This window comes from Triturus cristatus, chromosome 9 (genome assembly GCF_964204655.1).
Source record: "Triturus cristatus chromosome 9, aTriCri1.1, whole genome shotgun sequence".
NCBI lineage: Eukaryota > Metazoa > Chordata > Amphibia > Caudata > Salamandridae > Triturus > Triturus cristatus.
The window spans coordinates 485,288,088-485,312,930 of record NC_140592.1 but is presented as its reverse complement, the minus strand read 5'-3'; the positions used below and the strand labels follow the sequence as shown (position 1 = coordinate 485,312,930).

The 24,843-nt window shown below is 44.3% G+C and overlaps 1 protein-coding gene across 1 annotated transcript in view; it reads right to left on the bottom strand.

Moving 5' to 3' along the window:
- The window catches only part of BBS1 (Bardet-Biedl syndrome 1), an 843,521-nt gene that overhangs the window by 619,510 nt on the left and 199,168 nt on the right, over positions 1 to 24,843 (bottom strand). The window contains exon 13 of the mRNA XM_085625445.1: positions 8,082 to 8,240. Within this exon, the coding sequence (XP_085481571.1) occupies positions 8,082 to 8,240 (159 nt within the window). The remainder of the gene's footprint in view (positions 1 to 8,081; positions 8,241 to 24,843) is intronic.

Genomic DNA, 24,843 nt, shown 5'->3' with positions numbered 1-24,843 from the left:
CCAGAGGATGATCCTCTTCCTGCCTTTTTGGTGTTGGTGGCGCTGTCAATCAAGGACTTGTCGGCCCAGGATGCTCTGTAGGTGAAATAGGAGCTGGAGATGAAATCATCACTTCAGGTGATCTGGATCTTGAAGGAGGAGATCCTGATCCTGCTGAGGCTGAAGGCGAAATAGAAATCGGCGGTGAGCCAGAAGCTAAATCATGCTCCGATGCCACATCCGGAGTATACTTCACTCTATGCGGAGACTTGCGTCTCGATGTTGACCTGGATGTCAGTTGGCGCTCCTGATACTCCACAGCGGAGGACTGTCTCGACAGTGATAGGCCTATCACCGGAGATCTGGACCTCGACGCCGAGTGGATAACCAGCGATGAGTCATGCCTCGACGTCGAGAGTCTTGTCGTCGACGGAGGGCTTCTCCTGGACGGAGGCCGAGATCCCAACGGGAAACTTCGCCTCGACGTCTGTTTCATCGCCGTCGTCATGGACATCTCTAACGACGGAGGCGCCTGCCTCGACGTCGATCCCGACGGAGGCGCCTGCCTCGACGTCGATCCAGACGGAGGCGACCGCCTCGACGTCGATTCATGCTCCGATGACGATCTTCGTCTCGACGTCAGCAACTTCGACGACGATCGCTTCTCCGTCGACGGCGAACCAAGTCTCGACGTCGACGATCGTCCATGTTCTTTTGACGACGATCTTCGCCTCGAAGTAGATTTCGATGTCGACCTTCTTTCCTTCGACGTCGACTTCCTCCTAGATGTTGACTTCGACGTCGAACGATGATGTTTCTCCTTCGACGCCGAACGATACCTCCTCGACGGCGAAGTCTTCGACGACGAACTAATGCGTTTCGCCGCCGGATCTTGCATCGATGTTGATTTTCTCTTGGAAGCATGAGCATCCCTGGTCTCCTCACCTCTCAACGACGATCCCACCGCTGGAGTCTTCGACGCCTTCGACGCAGAGCCCGACGCCGATGGAGAACACACAGGGATCAACTGCTTCGACGTCGACCGCATTTCAGAAAGGCCATAAAGCCTAATCCTCTCCCTTTCTTTCAAAGTCCTCTTAGAAAGGTCCTTACAATGTCGACAGGAAGCAGGAGAACGAGTGCCCGGTAGACAGATGATACACACATCGTGAGTATCTGAAGCAGCCTTCTTTTTGCCACAGGATGGACAGGGCAAGAACAAAGAAGGCATTTTCTGACAGAAAAAAGTTTTGAAATCTGTCAGCAAAACAGGAAAAATGCTTCACCAAAAAGAAATAATTAAGATGAAGCAAAAATTTCACTAGAAAAGTAGCAAATCTTGACTAGAAAGTCAAAACTGAAGAGAGCTGAATTCCAGGGTCCTAACTGAAGGAGCCGGAAAGAACAACTGACCCAACTGTCACCCCTGAGGCATGATGGGATATTGGAATCAGGACTGCCTTAAAGGCACGGTGCCAGTTTTTTGCCTGTACAGGGCTTTTCAGTCTCTATGGTATTGTATTGCAATGCAGCCTGCAGGCTAGCAATGTTTTGTGGATCTGTGTTTTGCACAGTGTTTTCTTTTCTTTCTCATGAGTTTTTACCTCATTAAGAAAAAAAAAAAAAACAAGATTTAGGTGTATTATTATACCTATGGTGTGTTATTGGATATTTATATCTACATTGTCTAGCCTACTATGGGGGCTGCATTTGCTTGGAAAAAATAATATATGTTTATACATATACAGAGCTGTATATATATGTGTTTTTCATATATAATTTTATTATTTCCGGGGTCCCCGCACATGAGCGGGAATATTCAGTGCTTATGACTTTGCTGAGGATCCCCTGGAAGAGAAATATGGATTTGGTCCGGGTTTCCGAGAGTGGATTGTACTGTATACACAAAACCCGAGGCCAGAGTCAGAGTCAACGGGGCCTTATCACACACTTGGCCAATTCAAAGGGGTACTCGGCAGGGTTGCCCCCTTTCCCCATTACTCTTTGCCCTTATTCTGGTGCCCATTGCGTGCGTCATCAGGGCCTCCCTTGGGCTAGGTGGGTTCGTAGATGATGCTAGACGGCTTGATGAAGAACGTACATCTTTATATGCGGATGATATTCTACTGTATGTGACTGACCCGAGTGTGACTCTTCCTCAAATCCTGCGGATTTTTGAGTTATATGGGAGACAGGCTGGATATCGAATCAACTGGAATAAATCGACCCTCTACCCACTCACTGGGAGGCTGGAGTCTCAGTCCTACCCGAAATGTCTCTCTTTGTCACCAGAAGGGTTCACGTATCTCGGCCTTTATATCACTACGAATGTCGCTGAGAACCTAACCCGTAATGTTGAGAGAGTTTTCCTTAATTTTCAGAATGATGTCACGAGATGGCGCAAACTTCTCCTCACCATCATGGGATGGGCAGCCCTATAAAAAATGGTTACGCTTCCTCAGTTGCTCTATGTGCTGCAAAATACATACTGCAAAATTCCTGACGCATTGTTCAACCAAATAGACAGTGAACTGCGTCTGCTCTTATGGGATGGAGCCTCCCCACAGGTGGCACTCAAGACCTTGCTGAGGGGTCCATATAATTGAGGCCTGGCCCTCCCTGATATTAGGGCTTATTATAGGGCATCCCACCTTATTGTTATTAATGAATGAATTCACATTAGCGGAGACCATTCGACTTTTAGGCTAGAAAGACTGCAATTTCGTACACATACATACCTCCATTACTTATTTGGCGGTAAGGGCAGTAGGCGACTACTTCCGGCGACCCAGAGAACGTTGGAAGCGTGGAAAAGCGCTGAAAGGCAAATGCAGTGGGAGAAGAAACGTACCAGAGAGGCCAGAGAGACCCCACTATGGGAAGGCAACAGACTCCCTGAGATTGGGAAGCTTAGAGGTTTTAAAAAATGGGATTTAATTGGCATCTCTAAGGTAGGTGATCTCCTAGAGAGGGGAGTGCTGGCCTCAATTGCAACACTCAAAGATAGATATCAACTTCATGATACCCAAGTCTATGAATACCTCCGTTTGAAACACGCATGGATAGCGGAGGGATTAGAAGGGGAGTCCCTGCTTGAGTCGCCTCTTGCAGGAGATTCCTGCTAAGGCTGTCTCATTCACCTATAAAACACTACTTAATAATATGCCGGACAAGCTTGGTCCACTGCGAATGAAATGGGAAAAGACTACAGGGGTATTAGAAGATATAGACTGGGAGGCCGCTCTCATGCATCCACGGGAGGTAGCAATCAAACTTAGGCTACGCCTCATCCAATACAAGATTCTGCATCGAACATACTTCGATAGGGTCCGACTTCATAAAATAGGGAGAGCGGAAAATCCAAAATGTCTTAGATGTCATGGGGTGGATGGTACCTTTATCCATACACTATGGGAATGCCCTGAAATTCAGAAATATTGGGGAAGGATTGTGGGTGAGCTCAACAATATCCTTGACCTTCATCTTGAAATGGAGCCAAAATACCTTCTTTTAGGTATTTCAACAGAGGTAGATATCCCTAGACGAAAACTACTCTTAGCCAACTTGGGATTGGTGGTGGCCAAACGGGACATAGTGAAGCACTGGGGGGCACTGCAGGTAGCCACACTTAAAGAATGGAGGACATGCCTAGACTTGTACATGGTGGCAGAGCACGTGACATATAAAGCTAGGGGCTGTCCTCGGAAATTCAAAAAGATATGGGCGCCTTGGATGAAGCACTATGGCTTAGAATTGGAAGGGGTAACAGAGGGTGGGGGAACACCATCACGAGGAATGGAGGAAGACCCTTAATTGTTGTATCCTATGTTCCTATTGACGCCACATGGAAAGTTCGTAACTTTACAATATGCTCTATACAGAACTGATTAAGTTGTGTCACTCAATGTACTGCCTTGTCAAATGTCAAATATTTTTAGAACACGCACAAATCACCAAAAGGTCTCAGGGCGCTAGCAGCCAAGACAAAAACGACGGACAGTGACTAAAATGCTCACATACCTAAATTTATTGAGAAAAAATCCAAGTCTTCAGCTTTCTTCGAAATTGTAAATGGTCCATTATGGATGACAACTCCAATGGAAGTTTATTCCAAAGCAAAAGGGCTAAATATGATAAGGATTGGCCACCATTGCGAACCGTCCGAATGCGTGGTTGAACAAGAAGAAATCTGGAGCTGGACCGCAAAGAACGTCCAGGAACATACCATTGGAGTTTTTTTGCCAAATATAGTGGACCAGTTCCATGCATTATCTTATGAGTAAGGCTTAAGATTTTGAAACGCCTTCTTTGGCGGACCGAGAGCCAGTGCAGAGTTTTAAGAGTAGGAGCAGAAGGAGTACGGGAAGGGAGATTGAGAACAAGTCTGGCGGCCGTGTTCTGGAGGATTTGGAGCTTGGAAAGTAAATCTTGATTAAGTGCAGTGAACAGGGCATTACCATAGTCCAGGCGACTAATAATAAGTCCCTGGACCGATGGTTTCCTTGCTTCAATGGGTAACCATTTAAAGATATTTCGCAACTTGCGCATAATCCCAAAACAGGTTCCAAGCACTTGGTTGATATGAGCATTCAAGGACAAAGAATTGTCAATTGTAATACCCAAATTGCGGACTGCTAGCTTGGGCGAGGGAAAAGTACCCAGCTCTGACGGCCACCAGTCACAGGTCCAGAGCTTTTCCAAATAGAATAACCTCCGTCTTACCGCCATTCAACTGGAGCATATTTAAGTTCATCCAGTCATTGATCCGAATCATACAGCTCTTAAAACGGGCTTGAACGTCGTCTTGGTCAGAATCACAAGTAACAAGCAGCTGGGTATCATCGGCGTAAGACAATGTTTCAAAGCCATAGGACCTGATGATATCCGCTAGAGGTGTTAAATATACGTTGAACAGCATGGGGCTAAGAATAGAACCCTGCGGAACCCCGACTGTTACTGGATACGTACAGGAGACAATCTCATCCACCGAAACCGTAGTGAAATGATCTGCCAGGTAACTCTCGAACCAGTCCAAGGCCTTCCCTCTGATGCCCACCTCCCACAGACGGTGTTTGAGAATTCTGTGGGAGATGGTGTCGAATGCTGCAGACAGATCCAAAAGGACCAAGATTGCAGATTCTTGATGGTCCAATGCTAGCCTGATACTGTCCACTACTTCAATAACTGTGGTCTCCGTGCTGTGAGCAGCAAGGAAGCCTGATTGAGAGGGATCAAGGAGCCTATGGGTCTCAAGATGGGCAAGGAGACGTTTGTTAACTAGGTGCTCCAGTACCTTCCCAAAATAGGGAAGCAATGAGATAGGGCGGTAATTTACAGGCGCTCTAGGGTCAGCTAAGGGTTTTTTAAGAATGGGCTTAACCTGCGCGAGTTTCCATCTCTGTGGGACCGTGGCTTGGTTCAGTGACAGGTTAAAAATAGTGGTTAGAACATCAGCAAACAGTGGTAAAATTTTAGCACAGGAGCATGGGGGGAAGGGGGTCGGCTGGAGAACCAGATTTAATCCTTCTTAAACTTTCAATAACTTCAATTTTTGTTATAGGTTCAAACTCTGTTAATAAGGGGGCCTTATCAAATTCTGGCGGGGAGATGAATTCATTCACATTAGTGATATGACAACCATGATCATCAACCTGAGAGGGAAATTAGGCGTATATTGTTTTGATTTTGTTATAAAAAAAACAGAGAAACAGAGTCAACCCACTCTTGTGTAGGCGCAAAGGAAGATTGTTCGACCTGGGGTGCAGAAAATTCCTTCAATATTTTATACAATTCTTTACTCGAATGTGCAGCATTATTAATGCGCTGAGTAAGATAAGCCTTTTTTGCTAATTTGATGTTATTTATGTAGGTTGAATGGAGGTGCTTATAATTCCTACGATGTTCATCAGTTTTAGATTTCCTCCACTGGCGTTCGGCGGCCCGGCTTTGTTGTTTATCGTTTTTTAATGCAGCAGTAAACCAAGGTGATGGATTATTTTTTACTTGGACCCTCGTAAGAGGAACGACTTTATCCGAAGCCTTTGAAATGGAAGATTCCAAATTACTGACAGCGGAATCTACCGTATCGACCTTCATTCCTAAGAATAAAGGCTCAAAGTGTGATAGAAAGGTATCCGTAGAGAGTTTACCCCATGGCCGGATCCAGATGCTTATCTTTAGGCTAATTTTCCTATGTATAATTATGGGCATATTAAATTTAAGAATGGAATGGTCCGTTCATAATACCGAGCAGGAAGATTCAATATTTAGTTTAGGGGAATTCGTAAATATTAAATCTAAAGTGTGACCCGCTAAATGAGTGGGCCCGATCACCTTTTGTGCTAATCCTAATGTGAGCATTGCCCCAATTAAGTGGGCCGAGTCAGAGTCTAGCAGCAGTTCGGCATGATAATTAAAATCTCCAAGTAGGATAAAATTATCTGCGGCTAACACATGTGGCGCGATAATTTCTAGCAGCTGGTTGACAAATTGCGTCTTAAGACCCGGAGGTCTATATATCAAGGCCCCATTCCATGATTCGGAGTCTAAAATGTCTATTGTAAAAATCAAAATCTCTAACATGGTGGAAGAGAATGATTCTAGTACTCGGATCCCTGAGGGGGCCGTGGTTACTCTGCCCGATTCCCTGTCAAGCCGTGTCAGATGATATTGGGGGGGAAACGCTGTGGCAACACTCACTGATGAAGAACCGTGGAGCCAGGTCTCCGTGAGGAAACATATCCCAGGCTTCTCTTCATCTAGGAGACTCCAGAGTTCAGTCGCGTGTTTAGGTATAGACCTAGTGTTTAAATATAAGGCCGACAGATAATTCGGAGCTGTTTTAGTGGCGTTAGAACAGAGATTATCTAATTTATGAGAGCAGATACTTGTCGCCTCTCTGATATGGATTACAGGATACGGTTTCCTATAGAACTCGGCTAGGTGTGGATGTGCGCTAGATGTAGAGGTTTTAAGGGGGTTTAAAAGATGCAGCTCCATACTGGAATAGCGCAACATGTTGCCAAGCTAGCGCCTAAAATATTTATCTGGAAAATCTGGCCGACTGGCAGCGGTCTGGCGCTGACGGGCTTGCCTTTGGCGTGCCACCGGCGCGCCGCTGCGCGCGTCCGCGCCCTGATCCGCATTATGTAGACGGAGTGGGCAGGGCGAGCGGCTAGAATGCTAACCTGTATGTAACCGGAAGTCGCTCGTCAGCAGCAGGTAGGAACAATTTCTTAACAAACGTCTAAAAACAATGAGGCAATGTTTTAAAATTACAATGTCCTTAACATCACATTGGCATGCAAAGCGCACTTAGCATAGGTTTAAATGAGCAAAGGAACAGTAGGTCGAACAAACAGTCACAGACCGAGAGCAGTGTCTATGGCTGCGCGCGTCCGCGCCCTGATCTGCGTTATGTAGGCGGAGTGGGCGGGGAGAGCGGCTAGAATGCTAACCTGTATGTAACCGGAAGTCGCTCGTCACCACAGAGCGCCCCGGGAAAGGCCTAACGTCCCTCCGCTTCAACCGGCACAAGCCGTGGCGGAACGGGGACCAGCCAGTGGGGAGGAGAATGATTGTGCAAAACAGAGCAAAAGCAGCAGGTAGGAACAATTTCTTAAAAAACGTCTAAAAACAATGAGGCAATGGTTTAAAATTGGACAATGGACATTTACTGTGAACATATCCCTGATGAAACTACGATGGATGATCCACTATTGTCTGTCAAATATTTATGCTTTGTTTTCTATGTTATTATTCGATTAGAACAAAATAAAATTAAAATATATATTTTTTTAAATCTAATTTTCAAAACTAAAAAAAAAAGAAAATGATTTGGGTGAGGTTTTGGAGACTGACTATTAACTGAAGAGATGTGAGAAGGAGTCGGAAGCTCCCATGTGGCAAAAGCAGCTCAACAAAGAGTCAGGAATGAGGAATGTCAGGTGTGGCATAAGAATAAGGAGGAACAGAGGGAGGATAGAAAACTATAGTGAGGTGATTCATTGTGGGGCTAATGGCAGTAAAATAGGCTCCTAAGTAGAGTTGCCTCGTCTTTCTCTAGCACAGCATCCTCTCAGCATGTTAGTCTTTACACTCACCTACAGCACTCTCACGCTCCCTCAGGGTCTGATCCACATATAGTTTGGTCTTTTTTGGAACACTCAGTTTAATGCTTTGGGCCAAGGGAGGTCCTGGAGATGTATCTTTCTCCTCAAAAACTGCTGTCCTCTTCAGAATTTTGATGATCAGACCTCCTCCTTAAAAGGGAAAAAACACAAGTCACAAACAAAAACTCAGAAATAAAAAACAGAAAATAAGCAGTAATTCCTAGATATGGTTTAAACGCTCATGATGAATCCACCTATGCTTTATCTGACTTAAACACAGAGATATGCACACTCACAAGCATCTTTAAGATCAACTACTATTCCTACATCATGTCAGCCAGTGCCCTGAACTCACTCGCGCTCAACCCTTACTGAATAAACAGCATTCCATCAATATTTAAGACCCAGGGACTGAAAATCTAAAATGTTCCAAAACAGTTGTCCAGATACCTCTGTATGAATTCTTGTGTTTATTTATTCCACAGAGCGCGTGCACACACACACACAAAAAGCGATCTGAGATATTTCCAAAATTCTTATTTTCAATAAACTTTCACCTGGGATACCACATTAAAGAACGTTACAGATTTACTTATCAACCAGAAATGACCACCTTTGATGTATGATCCTGCTGTTCTATACTATTCCTCACTAGACCAGAGATTGTGGATTTGAAAATAAAATAAAACTATTTATGTCAAATATTCTGTGTGAATCCTTTCACGATTACCAAGGAAGCCTTTGACACCAGCATGAAGAATTTATGTAGGCCAACACTATACACCAATGTACATATCTAATCTATGTATGGGAATCTGATTGATTATAAATCATGCGACTCTTGCGTCTTGGGAAATAAACAACAAACTATGTCAATCCATCAAGGCTGAAGAAACAGAGAAAGCTAATCGGTTTGCCACAGCAGGATGATTATGGGAAGGGCGCGGCTAGCGGTAAACTAAGATGGTCGCTTATCTTGTGAGCTGCTATCCAGAGACAAAATCCTCAATAAATATATATATTTCTACATGGTAAAGTCAGTGGACCTGAAGTCCAGATTTGTGGCCAATGGTCGACTGAAGCTAGAATTGTCCACTATCTCCCCAGGCAGGGTTGATAGGCCCACAGCAGTTATCACTCACCTCCCTACCACAGCCAAAGTTGCTGCTGAGCAGCTGGCTGAGCACGGTCCCCAGAAAATGTCTCCCAGGAGGGTTGTGTGAGTAAATGTTCAGGACCATCAGAAGGAGAGATGCCGAAGGAACTGACTGGCAGCGTATGGAGCTGAGGGACTAGCTGCTGTGTGGGTGGCAGCTGACACTGAAGACCATAAGAGCACCGCAATTCCTGCATAGCCAGTGGAACGGACACTGGTGGCAACTTCAGATGTCTGCTCACGGTGGTGCACTCTTGGCCTTTATCACGTCACAGTCATTGCGAGGGGGCGCGGTCGCTCCACCAACCCCCTCCCAGTAGTTGCAGCAATCAGTTTTGGAGGTCAGGTCTGATGCGCCCTATCTACTCTTGAAGCTCGATATGTGGGGTGTGAGGGTACTTGGTCCCTCCAACATCCCTGCCCACCACTTCTGACCATAGGACACGGAAAGAGGAAACTTCCTCTGCAGTGCCCTAAATGGAATAAGCTACTAGAGTTTGTGAGGGGGTACCTTGGGGAGCAGGAGAATGACCATCTGCAAAGAGGTAAATACACAGGTGTAGTGGTGGAGTATGCCTGTGCTTGCGGCCTATTGTGCTTCTCATCTGCCTCTCCAGGTGGTGGGGGGGAGGGAGGGGCAGTTAAAGACATGTGTCCTTTGGGGGCCATTAAAATACAGCCAACAAACCACTGGGGAACACACCCTTTGATCAATTTTGATGTCTGGGTGCGGGATACCCTCAGCAGTCAGAAGTTCCCTTACTGTGCCTCAGGAATCAGTCCTGGATGCTTTAATGGCCTGATAATTTGTGACCAACAGGTGGAACTCTGTAGTGGAGAGTGACAACATGAGGCAAACCTCATAGGCATTTTCACTGGAATGAGATTAGATTCTGCTTTAAAATTAAATCGGCCACGCATATGGAACTTGGGTGGAAATGAGTCTGCTCGGCGAATGGCATAGCCTTCTCTGTCAAAACTGATCCAAGAAGGTAAACTGAACAAGTATGCATTTTCAAAACAATATGTTGATGGATGACAAGACCCATTGCCAGCTAAGGTACCCACGACAGGGTATCTTGCTGCTGTCCTGGAACCATCACTAAAGAAAGTGCTTGCAGTACAGGACTCCAGAGAAGTAATCAAACAAAATATTGACACATCTTTGTAGTATATCACAGTGGGTTGGCCCATTAGGAAGAGAAGTGGAGGGTTATACAAAGCAGTTAAGATCCACGAAGGAACTCCTAAAGCAACATAAAACTCATTTGCATGTCTTGGCTTCAAGGGCTGAAGGGTACTCAAGCAGAATTAATATCTGCATTGTTGGTGTACTGGAACAAAACAAGGGGCCTCTGGTCAAACTGTTTATGGAACCTGTCATTATAAATAGTGTTCAACCTGAGGGGCCTATCTCGTCTCTGGCCTGACAAGAGAGCATACCGAGCAGTGGTTCTTCTACCAAAACCTGATGCATATCCGAAAGAGATCAGCACAAACCTTGTCTTTAACGACAAAGATGCTTTTCTGGAAGAGGCTCAGCAATCCAGTCTCTTTGAGGCAGAGCAAAGCTACCGTTCTTATTTTGAAAGGATTTTTTAATGATGCAGCATCAACGAATGTCATCTAATGCAATCAAGAGAGAATCAGGAATATCAGATACCTGATGGTATTCCCTGTAGGTTGCGAGTCTTGGCACTTCACCTCCTGAAACGACATCAGGGCCTGGCCGATGGGTCGCAGACCAGGAAAAGACATGTTTTACCAGAAGGGTCAATAATAGATGAGCAGGGTAGCGCACTCCTTGGTAAAATAAGGTGCTTCACGTGGTAAATCAGTGGGTGGTGCAATTGGGTGGGTCCTCCTGAGTATAAGGATCTTAAGATATTGGCCTGTGTTGACAACCGAAACAGATTTCAAACATATCTTCGACGCACCTCCGATATTTGCATATCAAAGATCAAGGAATCTCAAACAAATACTCACCGCTTCAAAGAGTTCCACTGAACCTCACTACAAAGGAACTACCCCATGTCTAAATTGTGGAAATTGCAATTCCATTATAAAGGGGAATACGATTCAACACCCACACAAAGGATTCAGCATCAAACTCAAAGTATCAGCCACTTGCAACAGTCAAAACGTCATCTACATGTTAAAATGCCCTTGTGGATTAGTATACATTGGAAAGACCGAACGTAAAATACGCATCAGATTAAACGAACACAAAAGTAACATCCGAACAAAAAATGCCAAATCCTCCATAGCCCAACACTTTGAAGTTTTGAAACATAACATCAGTCAACTACGGTTCTTAATTTTAGAACAAGTACCCATCTTAAAAGGTCGAAACAACACCCAACATTTGTTGCAAAGAGAGGTGTATTGGATAGACAGAATGGACTCCATCAGTCCTAAAGGACTCAATGAACGTTCTGATTTAAGCTGTTTTTTGTAAAGCACACCCCTGGCATCACCATTGCACTGAGTACTGAACCCTCATGCACGTTTTTAATGGTTGTCATTTAACTGCTTAAGTTTACAGGGCATAAATGTTTCCTACTGTTATATCACCACAAAGCTACCAAAGCCACCATTACACTTACTCTTGACCCACAGTCACCTCCACACAATTTCTTTAAGTTTCCTTATTTTCTTAATGTCACAGTTACATTCATTATATTTTTTGGACACGCCTTACACCATATCCGTACACACATAGGAAGATCGCTCATACACCACATGAGCCGTTAAATGAGCAGCAATAATGTAAGATATTTTAGCCCGTTTCCATTTCATTTGGACTAACAGACACTCACCTACAGTTTGTTTATTAATATAACACTCATTCTGGTTACAATCTTCAACTCATTTTGATTCCCATATTCTTATTAACCTTCATTTTTCACATCAGTTTCTTTGAATTTTACTTCATTACACCTTATACCCAAGAACTACGAGTCTTTCCTCTCTGTAGTTCCATACGCATATGACGCGTGTAATAATTTAACTCACGCAACATACCAACATTCACTTTCAGTCATGTGTAAAAAATTGTTTTTATTTTATTTTTCATTTATATGTAAACATATTGTTTCTCTGGATTCCACCTTTGCGATACCCTAAATACAGGAACTAAGAGTCTTTCTTCTCTGTAGCTCTACAAGCACACGATGTGCGTAATTATTTAACTAACGTAGCACAACAACATTCACTTCCTCGTTCCGGGAAAGCTAACTCGCATACACCATTCGAAGAAGATTGGATATAAGATTGCACGTACAACCGTTTCAGTAAGTTATTTCCGTCTACATAATCTTTCTATGACCTCCGGGTACTAATACCGCTTGATAGCTCACGACACATAACAACTCTCTTGCAGAAATCGGTTGAAATTTATCAACGCGAAGCAAGTACATTTGACGCGTTTCGTAAGTACGGTTCTCAACATGTATCGACCTTTGTAAACACCGTCCTCACTGTGTGCACGTAGATATACATTAATGATTTGTGCACTCTTTAAGCACGCTCGTCCATCATTTATTATCACTTCTATAATCACTTGTATCATTATGCACAAAACGGTAATACCAACATGCGATTGTGTATAAATACGATCACAATCCAGTTTTTTGAAATCGGGTACCAATGAGCATATCATCTTTCTCGCACTGACTGCGATATAATTGTTAAGTATTCACATGAGACACATGTTCAACATCACCAAATGTATACACGGAAAGGTTGTTTAAATATGCTGATACCTTATTTCCTCATTTGTAGTATGTCAGCCCCTGATGAAGGGCTTTCAGGCCCGAAATGCATTGGGCATCAAGAATTTTGAATGAAGAACAATTCAAAGAACTGTATATGTATTTCAATGAATTAAATTTAAAATGATGAAATTCATGAAGAATAAATAGACATTGCAACTTATCTACACTTGTGATTCATTAAATATTTGAAAACTCGTCTAAAGTTATCAAAACCATTTGATTGAGTGCAAAAGGGAGACATTCTTACCAGAAGGGTCAACACATCTGGAGCCGATCCGCCAGGACATTAACACACAAGTTCCTGTCAAGGAACTACACTTCCACAGAATCGTAAATTGATATGAATAGAGAGATGCTGACATTGTCTTTAATATAGCAATAATATATGGGCCACTACGGATCATTTGGCGATACTTTAATATAGAGTACATCTAATTAAACCCTGCAACCATATACACTTCATGGTGCAGGAGAATCTCACCTGGCAACAGTGCCATCTACAGGCACATTGATAGATGAGTCCGGCTATGACTACCATGCTGTGAAGGAGGACGGACACCAGAATAACCTTGGACATATTAGACTTGATGAAGCCGTAGGGCTACTTCCCAGAGACAACAAAACACGTGTTGGCTAACGCTAAAGGAGGTCTAACAGAAAAAGCCAGATAATAGATACAAAAGTCAAGAAAAGAATATTTTGTGTTCATTGAACTGTATAATCTGAATGAACCTGATGATATGAATTGCATGTGCCTCATGAAGTTAACCAGAAGTAACAAAGTAATGCTGCTTTTAATTAATTGTGAAGTCCTGCAGGGGGAGTTATCTAACCTGACACCAAGATCGTCGGAGCTGTCAACCCTCTGTAATGTTGCGCCCTCCAGTTTCCTTTAAATGTTTTAGGAGGATTGTAAAATATATATTTCGTTTTAGTAGTGTTCCCCTCTAGACACCTTTCGTCAAAGCTGTACATTTATTTAAAAGGTTTGTAACCCCATAGGTGTTTGAGAAATTATGGTTGTTGTCGAACAATAGAGCAGGTATGAAACTGCCATCTATTCTTGGCAAATCATTGGTGCAGCCATTTAAGAAGCTTATCACATCATTGATGTAAAGAGAAAATAAGGTAGGAGCCAGTACACAACCCTGGTATTCTCCCCCCTCAATCGGTATTTGGTTTGTTAGCTCACCCTTGGGACCACACCTTGCTTGGGCATGGTTTGCCTCATGTAATCTCACAACGATATGGAACAATTTCTACCATAGGCCCATTGATCTTAGCGTTACCCATAGATTCTCCCTAGGTACTAAATCGAATGCCGCTCGGAGGCCCACAAAAGCCACATACGGGTAGTCCTTTTTCAATCTTAGGTATTTAATATTTGATCAACCATGCTTACTATAGTACCCCCCCGCCCTGCCCCCCAAGGAAGCTGGAATACAATCCCCAGCCATAATTCTATTTGACAATATATTATTTGGGGGGACCAAACAGCTAGCTCAGATCTATAAAAGGCCCGCCAGTATCTTATTGGGCCTGGTGCTTTCTCGAGTTGCAACTGGCTTATAGCAAGCTGGGTCTCTTCCATGGTGAAGAAGGGCCCAGGATAATCTTGGCTTTGAGTAAAAGAAGCTTCATGGGTTGATACTAAACCGATGTCAGACTAAATAGCTTCGAAAATCTCTGTATCAGGTTTACATACAGTATATAAATCAGTAAAAGGTTTTTTCCAAAGATGTGAAGGGATGAAGAACTCCAAGGGAGTGCAAGTCAACGTGCTCCTGTGGGCTACCATATACCAAAAAGCTTCCTTATTTCTTGTTTTGGCTGCTTCCAGAAGATCCTCTGAGTTTGTATATATCCAGTTCTGTTTAGAATTGGATATGATTTTCTTGTATCGCGCCCTGGTTTCCCTAATCATCTTTGTGTCACCCATCCTAACAGCCTTAATTAACTGTGATTCAGCCTTTCTGCGAATGCCGTTAAACCAAGAAGAGGTTTGGGGATTTAAGAAATGCAACTTTTTAACTTCATCTGATAAAAAAACTTTGCCTGCGCATAAAGATTTTAGCATGTTAAACAACATGTGGTGTTTCTCCATAAAAAAAATCTTTCCTAGAGAGGTTGTCTAACATAGGGCAAAAGGTTAAAGTTAATGATTCATAAATGTTGGTCATTATATCAAGCTTGGAGGGATGTTTTGACCTCCTAACAGATCTCCTGTCATTACCGAATGTAAATACTGTCTCAGACCTACTGAAAGTGCTGCCTATACTGGCGAGGAGATTGGGCCGTTGAGATAAAACTAAGGGACAGTTATCACTGCCAGGCTTAGCAAGAACACTGAAATCATTTGTAGCATTCATCAAATAAATTGCAGCTTCTATGTCACAGACTGTGCGCTAGTTGGGTCAAGGTGGTCAGAGAGGTGTCTGGTAGGAATGCCCACTGGGAATTGCTTCCTTGGGTTTAGGGCAGAAGGTTATGCCCACCCCGCTTCTTCCCATGGTGTATGAAGTGGCTGCACGAGGTGGATAATAGTCCACCAGGAAGCCACCATGTTAAGGTGGTACAGTGGTTTTCTCGTATTACTATTAAGCGGGTTCTCATAGCTACTCTTAGTAGTGCTTGCTTCCTCATTTATCCCTGGAAGATGGGCCACCTGGGCTCGAGGAAAGTGGTTTGCTAAAAGTGTTCATGAAATAGGAACCAGTAACTTCACAATTCGGCTCCCTAAATGGTCTCCCCATTTAAGAGCTATAGTCACTTGTGGGCCCAAGGCATGTAGAAGGCGGGATTGCACTACTTACAATTTCCTGTAGGTCACATAGCTTACGAGTCAATGAAGCAATAGCTTCTTTTATTAAGGAGAATTCGGACCTTAAACAATCTCTAATAGCCTTTTTATATCTAACGGGTCTGAAGGTTTATCACATTCCATGTGAGCTATTCCTGGCCAGTTTGAATTCACAACACTTGGCAGATTTTTGTGACCAGCCATTTGGCACCTGGCACTGAATCAGTTTGAGAAATGAACTCTTCCTGTAGGATGGCTTCCGTTGGACAAGAGCGGTCATTGGCAGATGCAGTAGGTGATTGCGCCCCGGCTTCAACAGATTCAGGGAGGTCTGAGTTTGCAGTGATACACGAATGGTTAGTCACTACATTACATTTGAGAATGGAGGTTGTTTTCTTAGCAGGGGCACATTTCCACTTGTCAATACCAGAATGAAAATGTGTCATTATACTAGCAAGTGAAGGTTGTTTCTTTTCCTTATTCAATATGTCCTCGACCTCCACATTTAGGTCATCAATTTCACGTAAGGTACAGTTTTCTGCTACCTGTCTTGCTGATTTATGCTCTTTAACGTTGGCAGGAAGGTGGCTGTTGCCTTTCTTTTCCTCATGTTTTAACAAAAATGTCCCAGCAGTAGGTGTATATCAAGAGCAGCAAGGAGTTTTAAGAAGAAAATCAGTGTAATGATCCGAGGCCACGCCCCCTTTTACACCACTCTGGAAACCCACCTCTTGGCGCATTGCTGATGGGGCGAAGAGGTCCTCTTGTGTCCTGAGGACCTCAGGAGTAAAGTGGACTTCATGCCCCGAGCAGCAGTGCCCCAGGAGGTGCCCCCCCTTCCCTGGGCCATATTTGGCCCCGGGGACACCATCCCCCTGGGGCCTGGCCTCATGTTGGAGACCTCGGGAGGAGCCTCAATGCCCACATCCTGCGGGAGCCGGCATTGCTTTTGGATAAGGGGAGCTACTAACATGTAGCACCCCTTGTCCAAAAGCAATTCTGCTTCGCTTCATGGAAGCAGGAGCAGGTTTCCTTCTCTCGCTTTCATGAAGCGAAGCAGTGTTTGCAATGACAGGATGGGAGCCGTGCTCCCGCCCTGTCATTGCAAACTGTAATGTCCCAGGCGTGGGCACCCCGGGACACTGCTGGAGCCGGCCCTGGAGGGGGGGGGGGGGGTCGTGGGGGGGGGGTGGTCCCCAGGGCCATCTAGGGCTCCTGGAGGGGGCCGCGTGCCCCCCCTCCCAACTTACTTAAAGCCCCAGGGAGGTGGTGGTCCCCGGGGCCTGCAACGGACCCCCGTATTTCAATAATTAGTGCCCCAGGGAGGTGGTGGTGCCTGGGGCAGTGTGGGGGGCTCAAGCCCCCCAAACACTTATTATTCATAATAGCCCCGGGGAGATGCCAGTCCCTGGGGCTTGGGGGGAGCCTGCAAGGCCCCCCCAGAGAATAATTAACTAAAGCCCCGGAGAGGTGGCAGTCCCCGGGGCTTGGGTGGCCTGTGAGGCCCCCCCACCCATATTTAAGAAAAGTCCTGGGGAGGTGGTGGTCCCCGGGGCTGCGAGGGGCCACGTGCCCTCTGAGCATAATTGATAAAGCCGAGGGGAGGTGGCAGGCCCCGGGGCTTCTTACTTTGAAGTGTTGGCAGCCAATCAGACTCAAGCTCGTGTTTGAGAGGGCTCCGTGGTCACCAGATATATAATGATTTTTTAATATGAATTTCTCAGGAACTACAGAACAGATTTACACCATTTACAGCAAAGCGTGCACTCTGTACCAAGAGCTACCTCTCTGCCAAATGTAGTGTAATTCCGTTCAGCAGTTCGGGCTGTAGTTGCGACAAAAGTTTCCTAAGGAAACTAACATGGAGAACACGTTTTTTTGGGACCGCCCTTTTTTCACGGCCCCTGCTTGACGAATCACCCCGAAACTTTCAAGACAGGAGCTGACCAGAGTAGGCAATTAGTTTTGAAAATCCCGCGAAGATTCGTCAAAATCTGAAAATTCTATTTTGAATAACTTTGGCGCCGGTTGACTTGTCTTCGTGAAATTTTCAAAACTAATGGGGCGCTCCGCTCAGCTCCTACCCTGAAAGTCTCGGGGTGATTCGTCAAGCGGGGGCTGAGAAAAAAGGGGGGTCCCAAAACGCGTTTTCCCCATGCATTTTCCCATAGGACCTTTAGTCGAAGGTACAGCCCGAACGGCTGAACAGAATTACTTGAAATTTGGCAAAGAGGTAGTCCTCAGGTCAGGCATGTGCCTTTTGCATATATGGTGTCAATCTGTTCAGTAGTTCCTGAGAAAATCAAAAGTAAAATCACATATATATCTGGGCGGAGCCTAACTACACATCTCATCGTGAGATCTGATTGGCTGTCAGCACTTCATCCAAGAAGCGTTGGCAGCCATCTTGGGACCAATATACATGATAGCACCTCATTAAAAAGCATTGCAGTTAATAGAAGGTTTCAAGACTTTAGTTACATTATAAATCATTTGTTGATGGTACCATAATCATTTTAGGTATTGTGGTGTGTTCAAGGTGATTTTACCATGTGAAAAAGCCTTCTGCTATGATAACATGTACATCCAACAAGGGCAGAGAATGTCAGTTGATTCCTTTGTGTTCTACTGCAGCTTCCCCGAGTGTTCTGAAGAACTACTAGAGCGCTAACAGTCCTACTTATGACAAACGTATGGCACAACTGAAGCCATCTTGGTTGGAATAAAGTGGTAACTCTTAAAACATTTAATTTAAAAAGGAACAAAATGAGGGGGTTCATTTTGCCATAGAAATTATGATTAGTGCTGCAGAAAAAAAAATTAGGGCACATTTTGACTTCTCAAATCCTCTTAAATTTCATTAAAAAATTCTGACATGCAGACTGAAACATGCACTTTCAATACCAGCAGCAGACTTCCCTGGTGAGCAGTAGTTTTACTACAGTGATCTAATGAGCAACTAGAGTGCTAACATTCAGAATTTATGGCAAATGTGTGACACATCTGAATGCCTTCTTGATGGAACCAAAATAAAAAACTGAAAGTATTCCCACTGAGGAGACTGCAGTAAATGAGGAAATTAGGAAACTTCATAACAAATAAATCTCCCAAGATGGCCACCAGAGACAAAAGAGCCCAAATATCACCCAGATGTAGCCCAAGTATAGCCCGATGACAGAATGTCCCAGAGTGTTCTTAAGAACAACTAGAGCGCTTACTGTCTTACTTATGACAAAAGTATGGCGCACCTGAAGCCATCTTGATTGGAATAAGCTGGTAACACTTAAAACTTCATAACATATAAATCTCCCAAGATGGTCACCAGAGACAAAAGAGCCCAAATGCAGCACAAATATCACCCAGATGTAGCCCACATGTAGCCCAATGACAGAAGTGTGCAAAACACTTATTTTTTGTGTATTTGCAGTTTTATATAGTGCAGACTTGTCAGGTATTGGAGTGCTTTACATGAGCATTGGTTACATCACACAAGATCAAATTCATTTTGGTTGTAGACATGGGGAGATCAAGTGATTTGACCAGAATCACAGAATGTTGAGCTTAAGCAGAAACTCCAACCTGGTTTCCCAGTTGCAAAGTCTGCAGCTCTGGAAGTAACACCACATCCTCTCCCCTAGGTGCAACATTTAATCAAGTGGTTAACTGGATAAAAAAACATAAAGATTACAAATAATTTAAAAGTTCTTTGTCGCTATTTGAAATCTCTGAAAATATGTCCTCATTTTAGTTTTTTAGAGCACTAACCATAATTTTGATGCAAATAAGACCCTCTCATATATGTAATTTCTAAAGGAAATGCTCTAGGTATTACAGTTTTGATTACATCAAGATGACGTCAGGTGTTCCACACTTTTGTAATAAATATAGAATGTTAGCAATCTAGTTGTTCATTGGGATACTGTTGAGAGGCAGAGGCCAGGGGCAAGGACTCTGAAAATTGAAGGCAGGTAGGAGAGTGCAGAGGCAACAATTTTACCACACTGGGCAGGCAGGAAGGGCAGTGGCGGCACAACAGACTATGGAGGGCAGTGGAAAGGGGGGCAGGGGCAACAAACCAACAATACAGGACTGGCAAGAGAGGCTGTGGCAATATAATAGACCATTGTGGGCAGAAGGAAGAGGCAGTGGTAGAACAGCCATACATGCCAACAGACCCGTTTCAGCCAGGAAACGTCCAATGTTTTTAAGCTCAAATGGGCTTTATTTGATCTGTCTCCTGTCTACAATCTCCTCTTTTTCAATGTTACTCAAAGGGGAAAATCAATACCCCAGTTTTTTTCAAAATCTCCCTCTTACCAAGTTCAAAATGTTCGCAAGTATGGTACATTGGATCATGGTAGGCAGGAGGAGTTGGGGTAGGGACATGGACTCGGATAACAGAGGACAGGAGGGACATGGAGAGGTGCACCAAACTGACCCTACAGGGCAGGCATCAGGGTTTGCAGCAGCACAATACACCACACAGCGCATGTGGGACGGGAGTGCAGCACAACAATCCATAGAAAGCAATAGGGAGGGGACAGGACCATGCACATGGACAACAGAGAACAGAGGGGAAAGAGGCAATGGTAGCTAGCTGACCATAATGGACAGACAGGAGAGAAAGCTGCAGCATAACAGACCATAAATGGCGGAGGGACGGATCAGGGGCATTACAATGGAACAGACAAGCCAGGAGGGAGGGAATAGGGGTCTGCACATGGAAACAGAGGGCTGGGGGCAAGGGGGCAGGGCAGGAGCAGCAAGATGACCATGGACGTCAGGCAGGATGGGCACTAAAAACAAGACACACCATGGAGAGCAACAATGAGACTATGATGGCATACACACAGACCATGGAGGGAAGGTGGGAGAGGGTCAGGGGCAGCTAGCTGACCACACAGGGAAGGTGGGAGGGGCCATGGCAGCACAGAAGACCATGCATGGCAAGCGGGAGGGTTAGTGGCAGCACAATGGCTATGATGGGCAGGAAGGAGGGTGCAGGGGCATGCACAAAGGACCATGGAGGATAGAAGGGAGGGTCAGGACCTGGCAAAGACAAGAGAGTTCAGGGGAAGGGGCTTCTCAACAGACCGCGCGGGGCAGGCAGGAGGAGCAGTTGCAGCACAACAGACCTGGGAGGGCAGAAGGGTGTGGCAGTAAAATGGACCTTGGAGGACAGGAGGAAGGGGATAGAGGCATGGCATGTGGACAGTCAGGGTGGAGGTGGCAGGGACAAGTTACAGTCATCTGACAATGCTAGGCAGGTGGGAGGGGAGTGGCAGCTCAACAGAACACTCAGAGTAGATAGGAGTGGCAGGTCCATGGTACATGGTGGGCAAAAAGGATGGAGCAGGGGCATGCACAAAGACATTGGAGGGCAGGGGGAAGGAGAATAGGGGCGGCAAGCTAAGCATAGAGGCTAAGCAGGAGGTCAATGATGGGCCATAGAATTTGGCAATGGAGGGCAGGTGGAGTGGACTGGTACATCATGCTAAATGGAGGGCAGTGGCAGCACATCAGACCATGCATGGCAGGAGGGAGGAGGCTAGTCCATGGATTCAGACAACAGAGGATAGGGAGGGGGTGGATGGGGCAGCAAGCTAACTGTTCAGAGAAGGTGGGTATTAGGAACTTTATTGTTTTTAAAATGTGTGTCTGTGCGAACTACTTAAAATATGAACAAGTATGCAGCATAATCTCACTTTTATTCAGGAAGAAGAGGACGTTTGTGACTGTGACTCCGGGCTCACTTGGCAGAAACAGCCCCTGACCCTCCACCCCCCATCGCAAAATGTAATGCCCGTGAAAAGGGTAGGTGGACGCAGTGTTATATAGAACATAGTCCTGAGAGCACGATTGAAAATGAAAACTAGATATAGTATATGGTATAAACTATGCACCAAAAAGTGTGATAAAAGATGAACCGGGGCTTGAAATATAATATGCAATACATTGTGCGCAATGACAGATTCATTGGAGAGCGCGAGATAGCACAGGCACTAGCGTGTGCTATGCAATATGCGCTCGGGTCGATTAAGACCTTGGGAGGGGCCAAATTAATTTTTTTCAACAAAAAAAATTAGGGTGCAGACCCTGGGGGATGGGGTCCCCAGGGCCAGTAAATTAGAAAAAGAAGGGGGGCCACACAGCCCTCCTTCTTAAAAAATAAAATAAATAAAAGACCGGCATCGCGCCAGAGGCCACGCCCCCTCCTTGCAGCACTCTGCGAACGCGCCCTGGCCAGTTGTAAGTTGGGGAATTAATTCCCCTTCAATACTGAGGGTCCCTGAGGGCCAACTAGCCCAACAGGCATCTCCAGTATGCGCCAGGGAGCTGCGTTGCAGACAGGTGTTCTGAGGCCACGCCCCTTTTTACACCTCAGAGATGTCATTTGAGATGTCATCAGTGATGTCATGAGTGATGTCACTGACCATGTCATGAGTGATGTAATATGTGACGTCATCAGCAGTGCATTACGGATGCGCGAGTTATAGTTAGCTGAACTAACTATAACGGGGGAATTTCAATGGTTTTGTACGAGTGAAAAGTCCAGCTAACTATAACGCCCCTGAAACCTATGGTTTTTTCAGTGAATTTCTAAGGTTTTTTAAATGCTAATTCCTAACTATAACATGCCTAAAACCTATGGTTTTTTCAGTGAATATATATATATATATATATATATATATATATATATATATATATATATATATATATATATATACATACACACACATATATATACACACATATACATACATATACACTCACACATATATATATATATATACATACATTTATAAAAATATATATATATGCCAACAGCTTATTCTTCCTGCCGACGCATTTCGCCTTTACGGCTTGGTGACCGTGACCAAGCCGTAAAGGCAAAACGCGTCGGCAGGAGGCTATCTGCAATGCAATAAATAGCATTTAGCACCTTGTAGCGTTCTGGATCTTCTATCTGTATCGAAAGAATAAGCTGTTGGCATTTTAAGGATTTCCGGAATTCATTCAGGACCGCCGCGTGGCATAGCCCCGTACTACCGGACAATTGTGTGTGTGATAGATATATATATATATATATATATATATATATACACACACACACATACACATATTCAACTACCTCCCAATTCCCTTAACGAAGAGAGCATGCACACTATAACTGGAAAAGTAAGACTGAGTTTAATGTGTCGGGCTTCTCTCCACCTGGTAAATGAGAGAGACGCATTTTCGGATGTTCAACAGCCTTTTTCAATCTAAGGAGTGCCATCTTGTTAACTTCTTTATACTGCAAAATATCATGAACATAAACAAAGTACTTAGACCATACTCAGTAGCAGTATATACTCTCACAATCTCATGGACATAAAACACCATAGTCGTTAACTGTATTCACACGACTGATAAATAAACATTTAAACATAGCAAACATTTCACATGTGATGGGATCACTATATGTTTTTGCCTATGCTCTTGTAACGGATATAATTTGTATCTTGTAACTCAATGTTCCTCATGTAAAGCGCTCTGATACCTCCGGGTCTAGCCAGCGCTATATAAAACTCTTCAAATAAATAAATGAATGAAGTCACTGAATATTCTCTATTAAGCTCAAAATGGCCAATACTGAATACACCCGTCCATGCAAACAACTCATTCTATGTATTGTTATGTTTACAATTAGTCCATGTGGGGAATTATGTAAACATTCTTAATTGCTGAAAAGTAAATTATGCATATTATAAAGCTGATGTTACTTTTTAAAACCAGGCCATACAAAATAAATATACTAAACACACCGTGCCACCCACTAATCACGGGCCTTTTCAGGGCCGTTTTCACTAATAACGATGTTGCTGTGAGCTCTCAGGCAGCAAATCAATCTACAACATATTGACTTCAACTGCATTTTTTATATAATGTTACTTACCCTGTAAGCATCTGTTTGTGGCAGGTAGTGTGGTAGATTCACATGCTGTGCATACTCCTGTCATCTAGTGTTGGGCTCGGACCTGTGCAACTTGTTTTTGTTTGAGGAAGCCTTTTCCAGTCACAAGGTGTGGTGACTCTACCTATAGCAGACAATGCGCATGGGCATCTTCCCAGATAGTTTTTCCCCTCCCAGAGGACAAAGATGTAGATGGAGCATATAGATAAGGAAGAGAGGACCATTGGAAATAAAGAATTAAAGGTAAGAGTTTTTGCAATTGACCACAGGTGAGGAGGGTGGGCGCATGTGAATCTACAGCACTACATGCCACAAACAGATGCTTACAGGGTAAGTAACATTTTCTGTTCGTGGCATGTGTAGCTGTAGATACTCATGCTGTGCGTAGACTGTAAAGCAGTCCTCCCCAAAGCAGTCCTCCCCAAAATTCGGTAGCTTAGCCTGAGGATGTTGCAGAAGACTGAAACAATGTGCGTAAAACAGCCTGGCCACTTCTAGTTGTTGTCTAGCCAAGAAATCAACACAGAAATGTTTAGTGAGTGTCTAAGAAGTGGACCAAGTAGCCACCTTACTTATGTCAGCTAGTGGTCTATTCCCAAAGAAAGCCATCAAAGCCCCTTTTTTGAAAGTGGATTTGGGTCTTGGTGGGACAGGTAGGTGCATTTTAGCTTTGGCATAACGAGCTTGAATACAATTGACAAAGTTTCTCCTGCTTTGGAAATGGCATGCTCTTTGTGTGGCTCGGAGAAGGCCACTAAGAGAGTCGTTGTGTTTTACTTAAGGGTTTTGTTCTATAAACTTAATACATTAATGCCTCTGACATTTAAGGTATGCAAGGGGCATTCCGCTACAGACTCCAGATGTGGAAAGAAAAGTGGCAACTCCGTGGGCTAATCAAGATAAAAGTGGCAATCATCTTAGGAAGAATCTCAGGGCTGGTTATGTGGACCACCCTATCTGAAAGTACCTGAAAGAAAGGCATCTCTAGGGTAAGAGAGTGTACCTAACTGACTCGCCTAGGGGAAATAATGGCTACAAGAAAGGCTACCTTCCATGAAAGAAAC